The sequence below is a fragment of the Rhamphochromis longiceps genome, linkage group LG9, assembly GCF_057381845.1.
Source record: "Rhamphochromis longiceps isolate RC_006_pf linkage group LG9, R_longiceps_female_GT1.1, whole genome shotgun sequence".
NCBI lineage: Eukaryota > Metazoa > Chordata > Actinopteri > Cichliformes > Cichlidae > Rhamphochromis > Rhamphochromis longiceps.
The window spans coordinates 685,439-697,290 of record NC_140565.1 but is presented as its reverse complement, the minus strand read 5'-3'; the positions used below and the strand labels follow the sequence as shown (position 1 = coordinate 697,290).

Genomic DNA, 11,852 nt, shown 5'->3' with positions numbered 1-11,852 from the left:
TTTTATCAGCCGTTTGCTGAACACATCAGCAAACGACTGTTGCAGTGCAGCAACACCTGCTCTCTGGGCCTGTGTAAAATGGTTATTACAACGGAGGGAGGCAGCAGTGGTGGAATTTGGCACCACCGGCCCCAGCTCATATATCTCCTTAACCAGGCTCACCAGAGATGCAGTTTCAGCCTCTCTCCATGCTTTTAGGACTTTGAGGTGATATAGCTGTGTGACCGTACCACTTCATAGTCAACGTTGCCCACTCACCGTGTGACCACAAAGGGTCCTTGCCACTCGGTGAGCAACTTTGAACTTGAAGGGAGTAATACAAGCATTTTTTCTCCCAGTAAAATTCCCTGAGTCCTGTGTTGTACAGGCGCTGTTGACACTCCTGGGCCTGGAGCAAATGCACTGAATTTTCACAACAACCCCAACTGTGCAAAGATGCACACGAAAGGAGGTCGGACACCAACTAGTGAGAAACAGAATGACAAATGGAACAACACTGTCATCCCTTATGTAGCAGCTTTGTCAGAGAAACTCGGGAGAATCTTCTCCAAGCACGACATCCCAGAGCACATCAGACCCAGCCACACACTCAGGCAACAACTGGCCAGGACAGATTTCCCAAACGCAAACTAAGCAACAGTGTATGCTCTGCAGTACAGTGAGGAGTGCTTAGACTTGTACATCGGAGAAACCAAACATCCATAAATGTATAGCACGACATAGAAGAGCCACCTTGACGGGGCTACAGACACCTTAGAGGGCAGGTATCAGAAGGAAAGCAGGCTGTGGTCTCTATGGAAAAAGGATAGAAGAAAAAAATCATGCAAGATCATTGCCTCTATTGCAGTGCTTACACACTCAAAGTCCACCCAGCACCCAAGCCTGGGGCTCTGGTGCAGTAGCACAAACCGAAGGGTGGCTCTCTGACAGTTACTTGCTGGGGATCTCTTCAAACAGAGTTTGTGAACAGCAAATATCCACCTTACGTGCAAATACAGTTAATTATGGATTGGGTGCATATATCAGCTTCTGTGATGCATGAACTGTCTTTGTGCCGTGTTCTTCTATGGTGTTTGGATTCTGTGCGAGTGTGGTGATGTAGAAATACTGTCACACGTTTGCATATTTCTGATATCTCTGAAGGTAGGAACTGCTGCATCGGTATTATTACCCTTGTTTTTATCATGCATGTTATATCACTCTCACGTAAGTCTGTTTTGTCTTCGCTGTGCATTTTTCCACATTGTATTTGACACTGATTGAACCTGTAAATGTTTTCCCTGTTTAGAATAAGAGGAAGTGTTATTTACACATAAGTGCTCAGCAGGTCAGGATTTTGTACTTCTACATGCTCAACGTTACATGTTTCTAATTTTACTCCACATGCCTTCTCTCTTCTTCTTAAATCTGTGAATGTGTCTTGTTTTCATGTGCACAATGCTGCTGCTGTGTCTCCACAGTACTGTCCTGTGTTTCCTAGTCTCTATTCAGTCTGTCCCCACTGTTGTCCTCAGGTTGTACAAGCAACTTCACTACTTGAGTGTCTGAAGTGTTTACCTTTGCATCAAATGTCTCCGTTTTGTGTTGCTTTTGAATATGCAGACTGCATGGCTCTGTGCCGCCTGTAACAACAGTTTGTAAACTGCACTGCTCTTTTAGTTTCTCTGTGTTTAAATGGGGTTGGATCTCAACTGAAAAAAGGTCTTTTTTGATGAGTTTCAAAGGAAGATTTGGTGCCACACAGTTTTCTGGTCCTTTTTTCATGCTGTAAGTAGATGGTTTGACATAAGTCTCTGTGACATCTCGGTGGCTGTCCTTTGCTGATACTGATTCTCTGCGTCGAGCCTTAGTGTGCCCACTGCAGACGCTGACTCCCATTGTTTGTCGAAAAATGTAGGCATCCTCCAGTCGCAGCAAAGCGTCCACAGAATCCTCTCCTTCTCCACTAAAATCTGACAGGATGTCACTGTGCCATGAGCAGGAGTCAAAGTACTCAAATGTTTCCCCATCTCCTGTGCTTTGCTCACACCACTTCAGGGAAACCGTACCAAAGCCCCTCTCCTCTGAGTCCATTGCTGCAGAGAGGCTGTGAGAGTCGTCAGGGGCTTCCCGTGGCTGTGGAGACATTAAAGAAGACGAGGTTGAGTAACAAACCAACAAGTTTAGCACACACAGACATATATCTATCATTTTATACACTACCGGTCCAGTTTGTTATTGAAAACTATGCAGTTTAATGTCTCATTGCACTCTGAAATGAAAGCATAGTACAAATAACCAATTGGAGTTGAAACAAAAAAAAGAATTCATTAACTCATCAAAGTAGCCACCATCCATCCATCCATCCATCTCCATCCGCTTTATCCGAGGCCGGGTCGCGGGGGCAGCAGTCTAAGCAGAGTAGCCACCTTTGTGACGAATATTTGATTTCTATTGTAGAAACACGGCTGTGTTCAGCTGTTATATCTGCCAAAATTCTTCCCATATCTGCAGCACAAGTTCCCATAAATGTGGACCTTGTAGTTGCTTTGCTTTCACTCTTCTGTCCAGTTCATCCCAAAGCAGCTCGATGGGGTTTAAGTCTGGAGACTGTGCTGGACCTCCATGTTTTCAAGCTCACCGCCCTGTTCTTTGTTCCTGAGGTGGTTCTGACACAGCTTGCACTGATGCTTTGGGTCATTATCCTGCTGTAGGATGAAGCCCTGACCAACTAGACACATACCAGAGGGTCCTGCATGGTGCTGCACATTGCTGTGTAGCTGTTTAGGTTCAGGGAGCCTCTCTTTGTGTGCAAAATCGTATACAGTATGCTCGTTTGTTTTGTGTATCTGTTTATTTCAGGTTCTAGCATTGTGCTATGCAAAGCTTTGCACATTAGCCTGTTTTTTGTTTTAGGCACCATTCAAAACACTCAAGGTCATCTTGAAAACTCATCAATCAGACTGACCAAGCTAGTTTAAACAAGTGCATCTGAAAATGGAGAGAGTCGTTTTATGAATAGCTAGTGCAGCTGAAGGCTCCTGACTGTTGTACTGGTTCTCTCCTTCTTTGCACAGTCGAGGAGCATGTCAGGCTATCTTTCACTGTGTGTTGTACTCGTATGCAGGTGACAAATAAATAATCTTGAATCTTGTCTGCTGCCACTTAAGGTCAGTTTAACAAATATCAGGATCAAATGCTTATGTTAGCCAACCTTCTTCTTGTTTATATTGCTTTGCCTCTGCTACAGATAAGACAGAGGTCACAGTAATGTTTATGCTTTTCTGCATAGTAGACCTACCTTTGAACAGTCTGCAGTCTTATTGTTCATACATGTCTGCACTGTCAGCTCTTTGAAGAACCTCAAGCATGAAATGTCTCCATATCATTGTTACTTTGTAAAAACATTTCTGTTTGAAGCATCAGGCTAGTCCACACTCACACATACTACATTCTGTTAAAGGTCAAAGGTTGCACTTACTCTCCATTTCTTCAGTGCACCACCGCTGTGCAGCATCAGAGCACGAACGCGAATAGCAAACCAGCTCAGCAGAGCTCCCATGGTGTGGCTCACATATATTAACACTTCGAACACCAGCATTTACATACATGTGTCCAAGCTCTTCTCTTTCCCAGTACTACATCTTCAAAGATCCCTCCTGAACTCCTCTGCTTTGTCCATGATCATAATTAGTGTTTGTTAATGTCTTTGTTTGATCTTCCACCCCTTCTTTTCTTCTTTTACACACACAGATTTCATTAACAGAAAGTCTTGTAGCAAGATAACCGTAGACAGTGCAAAGAGCAATCCTTCCTGTTTCGCAGTGTTTCAGGGGTGTGGTTACGCTACATTAGCCAGAGCTTAGTCCAGCCTCAAAGCAGCAGGTACACCTTGATCTCTAAATAACAAGGAAAGACACTAAGAAGCCCTGCTATAAATACAGAGCTGCGGTTTCAGACAGAGAAGCTCGTGATCTCTGCACGTAACTCAAGGACATGGGATTGTGCATGGTAGACACAATGGTCTGTTGGTTGGGTCTGCTATAAATTGCTTTTCAAAACTATAAAAGTACAAATTGGCACAAATCAGCGTGTGACACTCTAAGATCAGGGTGTCAAACATAAGGCCCGGGGGTCATAATCGGTTCAGCAGGACTTAAATCCCGCTGACTGGATGGCTTTGGAAAATGTGAAGGAAAACAGAAAATTTAACTGCAATTTAGAGGTTTTACAGCTTTTCCTACTGATAAAGACCTCCCGCATGGCCATTCATGCTACACAGAAGTAATTAAGCCATAGGTTTCTGTCATTTTCCGCATTTAATTCTTAAAACTATAGCCAAAGAGTCGTGCTGACAGATTTCTTTCTGTTAAAATAGCACTTCATTTTGTATACAAGATATTTCAGGGACTAAATGTGTCGTTAAACTTCTGAACACTGGCAGAAAGGGCAGTTTCATTGGTGTGACCCACATATGATCAAAGTCAGCTAGATATGCTTCCAATGTAAAATGAGTTTGCAAACCCTGCTCCAGATGGTTTATACAGTCCCCATCAAAAGTTTAAGACCATTTGAAAAATGGCAAAAAATCCTATTTTGCATGTTTGGATCTTAACAAGGTTCCAAGTAGAGCTTCAACATGCAACAAGAAGAAATGGGAGTGAGACAAAACGTTTTTTTTGAGCATGCAGTTTATTGAAAACAATGCTTAAACTGAAACAGGCTGTTACAGCTGATCATAAGTTTAGGACCACACCTCCAAAAAAAACCCGTAAACCCCCTAAAACAGAAATCAAAGATCCAAACATGAGCTCAGTCGTGAGGAGCTCCACCGTTATTGTTGATCACTTCAAAAATGTATTGCAGCATGCTTGATGTGTTTCCATGAGGTGATGGGAACATTTCTCCAAGTGGGAACAGATGGCCGCATGAAGGGGATCTACTGCCTGGAACTGCTGTCCGTTTTTGTAAACTTCCCTTGCCATTCACCCCCAAAGGCTCTCAGTTGGGTTTAGATCAGGGGAACACGCAGGAAGTCCAGAAGAGTGATGTTATTCTCCTGGAAGAAGTCCCTTGTCCTGCGGGTATTGTGTACTGTAGCGTTGTTCTGTTGTAAAACCCAGACGAGGGCCCTCAGTCATGAGGGATGCTCTCTGCAACATCTGGACACAGCCAGCGGCCGTTTGATGCCCCTGCACCTCCTGAAGCTCTGTTGTTCCACTGAAGGAAAAAGACCCCAGACCATTATGGCGCCCCCTCCACTGTGGAGCGCAGAAAAGGTTGGATCTGCTTGTCATGCCAGTAATGTTGGAAACCATCAGGACCATCAAGGTTACATTTGTTCTCATTACAATAAAACGTTCTTCCACCTTTCAGCGTCCCATGTTTGGTCCAAACGGTCAGTTCTGTGGCGTTCAAGGAGACGAGGCCTTTGAAGACGTTTTATGTTTTTTATAACCCTCCAGTCTCAGATGCCATCTGATGGTTATGGGGCTGCGGTGGGCACCAGCAACGTTTTAATTTGGGTCGAGGATCGTCCAGTGTCTCGACGGGCAGCCAACTGGATCCTCCAGCTCAGTGCTGGTGACAGTTTTTGGGTCTTCCACTTGACTTTTTTGTTCCATAACCCTCAGGATCATTTAAGAAATTCCAAATGACTGTCTTACTGCGTCCCACCTCAGCAGTGATGGCGCTGCTTATGCAGTTCAACAACCCAACCACGTTCAAAACCGTTCTTTTGAACGTGTAAGTGCTACTGGAACAACAGAGTCACACTGCTCAGGTTTTCTTCAAATGAAGAAAAAGATATTCACATCAAACCTGGTTAAAATACATCTATCAGAGTATTTCATGAATGAGAACCAATGAACTCCAATGAAGGCCAAAGCTTTGGCTCTGTGATCTAACTCTTCACTTAATCTTTAAACTACATGTTCAGAGCCAAGACCCACAGAAGCCTGTTGGCTTTCAAACTGATGGAATAAATATGGCGGTTATAACGATAACTCTTTTGTAAAATAATCAGAAGTATTCCAACCAAACTGTTGCACTAAAATCGTACATTTTAAGTGCTGTCTTTCATTTACTCTAATTAAGTGGAGCTGTGTGCCTTAAGAAGCTTAAGGGCTTAGTGGAGGAACCTCTCCAGCTGAAGATGGTGCACAACACCGAGGCACAACACTGACGCCTTACCACATTCATCGTCATCAATGAGATACTGCTCAGAGATGCTCTCCATAGAGCCTCCACATCAATGAGTTGAAAAATAGTGGTTTGACTTTAAGTTTAGAATTTGTCTGCTAAGCATTTTCTGTTAAATGAACTGCAACTCTGTACTGTAGCGCTCACATTTGTAAACACAGGCAGATGTGTCATTTTCCTTGGTTCCTGTTGGAGAAGGTGTGGTACATAAAAATGTAAATGGTAACTTTCTCTCACATTTCCTCAGTAGGAATACTGAAGAGATTATCCACTCTGGGTCATGTAATGAAAAATGCCTCAGCAGAGGTGCCACAGAAGTTTCCTAGTCCTCAGAGTACACAGGAATGGTTCCACATTAAGCACAGCGATATTCAGCACCAAGTTAAAAATGCCTCATCTTCTTGTACAGCAGGGGTCCCCAACTCCAGGCCTCGAGGGCCTGCAGTTTTTAGATGTGTCTGTGATCCATCACAGCTGATTCAAATGGCTAAATGACCTCCTCCACACGTTTTAAAGTTCTCCAGAGGCCTGGTGATGAACTAATCATGTGATTCAGGTGTGTTGGCCCAGGGTGAGATCTAAAACCTGCAGGACACCGGCCCTCGAGGCCTGGAGTTGGGGACCCCTGATGTACAGAGTAAGCCAACAACAGCTTCTCCTTTTATTTGCAGTTTATAAGGCTTCAAACATTTTATATAAAGCAGCAAAGGTAAACGGTTTCTTTCTGTATGTGAAACAGTGAGTGAATCTAAGTGTCTGCCATATTCCAGCTGCACCATCAGACTACATTAACTGGGCTGGAATAAAGAAAACATTAAGCAGCTGTCTGCACTTCAGTGCAAACTGGTACATGTTCTAGTATTTATATTACTTATTATAGTCTCACTGCCCACTCTCAGCACATTCTATAGTTATAAAGAACAGCAAAAACTCCCTGAGTATTAAAAGAAGATCCAAGTTGGCTGCCACTTAAGAGTACTGTATCGAATGAAATGACTCGCCTAACTGTCAGTGTGTCTGTAACCACTGAAAACAAAAACACTCCCACATCCACAGACGAGGATCATGACATCTCACATCAGCCGAGCCTGCTGCTCAGCTGTTTCTGACATGCACACAAAGGTGAACATTTTATTGCTATTAAATTTTAGCTTCATATATAAATTACTTTTCATTATTTTATTTTATTTTTTTAAGATTTAACAATGTTGAATTTCCTGAGGGTTTGCCGTAGTCTGTTTTTGTGCAGCTGATAGGAACACCACGTCCACATGAACACAATCAACTGTTTGGGACTCGTTTCAAAAACCAGTTTTGAATTGAATTTCTGTTTGAAAATATATATTGAAACAGAGAAACAAGTAAATGGATTCAATAATCAAAGATGTACTTCTTACAGGGCAGCACGGTTCGCTTCCACCACCCGGCCGGGGTCTTTCTGTGGGGAGTTTGTGCTCCCCGTGCTTATGTGGGTTCTCTCCAGCTTCCTCCCACAGCCCACAGTCATGCAGTCAGTGGGGTCAGGTTGATTTGAAACTCTAAATCGCCCACAGGCGTGAATAGTTGTCTATGTGTTAGACTGGTGACCAGTCCAGGGTGTACCCTGCCTCTCGCCCTATGACAGCTGGGATAGGCTCCACCCCCCACGACCCTGAAAAGGACAAGCAGCAGAGGATGGAAGGATGAAACTGAGCTCGTGATGGCGTTCCTCCGAAACAAAGGGCTCCATTTCAAAAATATACAGTATATCTGTAGGCTCTGAGAAAGAAGACAAGCGTAGCTACATTTTGAGGGTGAAATGATGGCTGTGGGGTGAAGATTACGGTCACAGCGGCAGGTTCAAGAGCTTTTGTGTGCCTCACACTTTAACCTGCCTCCAGCTCTCTGATAGCCATGAATGGGGAGGAATTTGATAGATTTTTGTGTGACATTTATGATAATAACTGTAAAAGCTGTAGGGGAATATACGGGTGTCTGCCTAAAGGAGCGACCAGAAAACTGAGAGAGGTAGGTCTCTCCATTCAAAGCCAATGTCACTCTATCAACAGAAAAAGTACAAATTTCAGCAACTGTACAAAATTTCAAAAGTCTGAATAGAGGCACATAGCATACAATCCTTCTGATGTATGAACAGTGACTAGTACTGTCGTTCCACGCCAGGAGAGTCCTGCTGGGGGTCTCTTTGTTGCTGCGTTCTCCACACTTCTATGTAGGTTCTCCTCTCCAGGTCCTCCAACTTCCTCCCACAGTCCAGAAACATCCATGGGATTCTACTGCTCATCAGTGTGAATGATGCCTGTCTGTATGTGCTGGCTCTATGACAGACTGGATAGGATGTAAGGAAGAAAGTGGATGTATTTATTTGGAGAAATATTTCCCTTTCTTTTCTTTCCTCCTCCCTTATCTGCAGTGTTCACTGTCTGCTCTGCAGCACCTCTGCTGTCTGACTCACTGAACGTGGTCTAAAAGTGTACATGCTGTGTGGATGCAGCTTGCAAACCAGGCTTTCTTACCTTAGCTTATATTTTAGCATTAGTGATCTGATTCCTCGTGAAGTGTGTGGCACATTCCCCTTACCGTGGCAACACTGTGTTAGTGTGTTGTATAATAGTGACATCTGCTGGATTAAAAAAGCAGCTGCAGGTAACCTGAGTAGAGCGCTCATGGCAGGGTTTGTCTGTGGCAGTGGAGAAGGCGGGGTTAAATCATGCCTCACTGGAGAAAAGTTTTCTCATTGGTTCCATTGGTGATGATGAGCCAATCAAAGAGCACCAAAGCCAGTCTCCCCTCCTCCGCTCAGTATAAACACAGCGTGGCATCTCCTCACTGCACGAACACGGCAGCTGTATTGGTCGTGTGAGCTTTCTTACTGCATGCATCGGTACAGTTTGTTGTTCTTTGTGCTTCATGCATGCACCAACGATTCAGTATTGTGACACCTTCTGTCCAAATCCCACAAAGTTGATGCTGTTCATGTGGATGTAGCTTTTTCAGTTTCTCTGCTACGTCCACATGAGCAGGGATGTCCTCACCAGGATGGCTTTCTATCCACATATGAAAATAACACATGGTGTCAATAAAGCTTCAAAAAAGAGCGCAGAAATCAATCGATGACTCCAGTGTAGCTGTATCCATCTTTTATATACAGTCCTTGTAGTTGTCACCCATGAACCACATGAGCAGCTCAGAACATGCAGACCTGAGAAAGGTGGCACATATAACAATCAGTACACACTGTGTGGCAGAAAATGCTATTAATGTTGAACAGCACCGTACAAATGTTGGCAATAAACGTAACAGCGCACAGAACTAATCTTCCCACCATCCACAAACATTCTGCTCCAGTCTCTAACTTTCAGTGCAAACTCAAAAAGAGGAAATGAGAGACATCACATGATTTTAACTTTGTGCAGATCCTCCACAGTGATGTACACCACCTGCAGAAACACATTCAGACGTCACTATAGTGGGGAATTGTAACCACAGGGAGACAGTAACAGCCATCTGTCATACAGCAGCATACGTACATCACAAACATCCAGATGTATTTAGTCATTTCTAAGATCAGTGATGGCACACGATCTGAACAAAGGTTACTGTTGTGAAAACTGGAGCTTGGAAAGAAAAGTTTCTTGAAGACGTTTCACCTCTCATCTGAAAAGCTTCTTCACTTCCAACTCACAGCTGTTTGAACTCTACTGCAGGTTACTACACTTTCAACACCTGGGTCACTGAGCCACTATTGATCACATGACTCATCACACAAGCCAAGGTTTGAAAAAAGGTGTGGTCATTATAAGCAGAGGGTTCAGGTGAAGCCATGTCATGTGACCTATTGATGTGAGAGGATGTTGGCACGCCACCTCAGAACTGCGCTGTAGGTTCAGACAGTTTGTGTGTAAAGCTGCCTCCTGTCTTCACAGATGGTTATACAATCATTAATGATCTTATTGATCATGAAACTGACCTCACGACCAATGTTCCCTCTAATTTTTCACGTGTGTGAGCAAACTCACAGACTCCCTGAGCGGCCCCCTGGACCACTGTGAGCGACATCAGACGTGTGCACTGTGGTGACGACAGCATCGCATCCATCGAAGTTACATGGTTTATAAAAATAATCAAATTACAGCATTTACATTTCTGTTAGAATCCCTTTAATTAAGAGCTTTAGCCCACTTACAGTGACAATTACAAAAATCTTTTTTAATGACCTGTGCACTATGTCAACGCTATTGGAAGTATGAATATTTGAACTATGGCAAAACATGAACGGCCAACCAAATCAAGCCTACTATAAACTCCAATTTTGAAACTTAACATTTTTATTATAAAGCTCTGACTTGTGTTATGATGAGCCAGTCTGTGAAGCTCCTGTCCTACTGCGGTCTGGGAGACAGTCCTACTGTCCTGTAACTCTTTGTCTGTCAGTATATAATGATTATATGCATTTTTCTAATACTCAAACTGGTGACAGTATTTAATGATCAATATCCATAAATGAAAACTCAATAAATGACACTAGATGAGTAGTAAACTTATTAAGAGCTTAAATTTCACCTTATTTTTCCCGTCTGTCCTTCTCACGTCGTCCAGGTTGATGGCCTCGTCTGCTTGCAGCTTTGACTTTATGCGCATCAGCTGGTCCAAATGCTCCGCCTCAAGACGATTTCTGGATGCTGTTTTGAGACGATTCATTAAACTAAAGCCTCTTTGGCAATCTGCACTGAATGCTTGAAATATAGCACAAATATCCACAAGCTGCGAGATGTGTTTTAGCTCCTCACATTTTAGCGTTGCAGCCTCCATATCTGAGAATGTGCTGATTGACCCATGTTTAAGTTTGTGCCTCAGTATGTACTTGAAATCAGAATATTCACTGTTTATGACCTCCACTGAATGTGGAGGGTGGAGAATGGCCTCATACTTCTTTGCCAGCGTGGCAATGTCTGCTGCTCCATACTCAAACCTGATGTCTGAGGTCAATGCCTCAATGTCAAGTGCAGACCACTCCTATAATTCATCCTCTGGAAAATCCAAGTGATCACAAAGCTTACGAATAACACGAGTAATCTCACTGGTATTCCTGCCATCAGCAGATAAGGCCCTCATCGCCTCTATGACACGGTCACTCCACTTAACATCCTTTTCCTCTGTCAAGTATTGGGAACGCAACTTCTCAATCTTTGCTCTTGCCAAGCAGTGCCCTTCAGTCAGGTTGCATCTTTGAAAAGAAAGACACAGGTGTGCCAGCTCACCCAAAACATCTCCCAGAGCGGTGAGAGTAACCTTGAAGTTTGAATCGGTTAGCTTTTTGTAACAGTAATTTGCCACTGGATCTCTGTTATCACTGGATTCTCTCTTGCAGTATTCTTCCAGCACAGTGTAGTTCCTCAGCATTCACAGCTCAGTGACGTGACAGCCATCGCACTTCACTCAGAGGCCTGAATGACAGTGCATCCTCATCAAGAACATTTCTAGGTCTTCCCGTTTTCCCCTCTTTACAGTGGATCTAGAGAAAGTGGAGTAAACTGTTCTAAGAAGAGTTCCCACATCACACATCAAAGGTACACCTTTCCACGCATCATCAATGCCCAAGTCCTCTCTATGGGCCACACAGTGTTGTTCAGTTAAGTGTGGTATTTTCCGCTTTAATAAAGCTGCAACTCTGT

At 43.6% G+C, this 11,852-nt stretch overlaps 1 protein-coding gene across 1 annotated transcript in view; it reads right to left on the bottom strand.

Annotated features, from left to right (window-relative positions):
* Nucleotides 1-11,852, bottom strand: part of arhgef4 (Rho guanine nucleotide exchange factor (GEF) 4) — a 98,360-nt gene that overhangs the window by 78,654 nt on the left and 7,854 nt on the right. Inside the window, exon 5 of the mRNA XM_085417949.1 lies at nucleotides 1,558-2,115. Within this exon, the coding sequence (XP_085274075.1) occupies nucleotides 1,558-2,115 (558 nt within the window). The remainder of the gene's footprint in view (nucleotides 1-1,557; nucleotides 2,116-11,852) is intronic.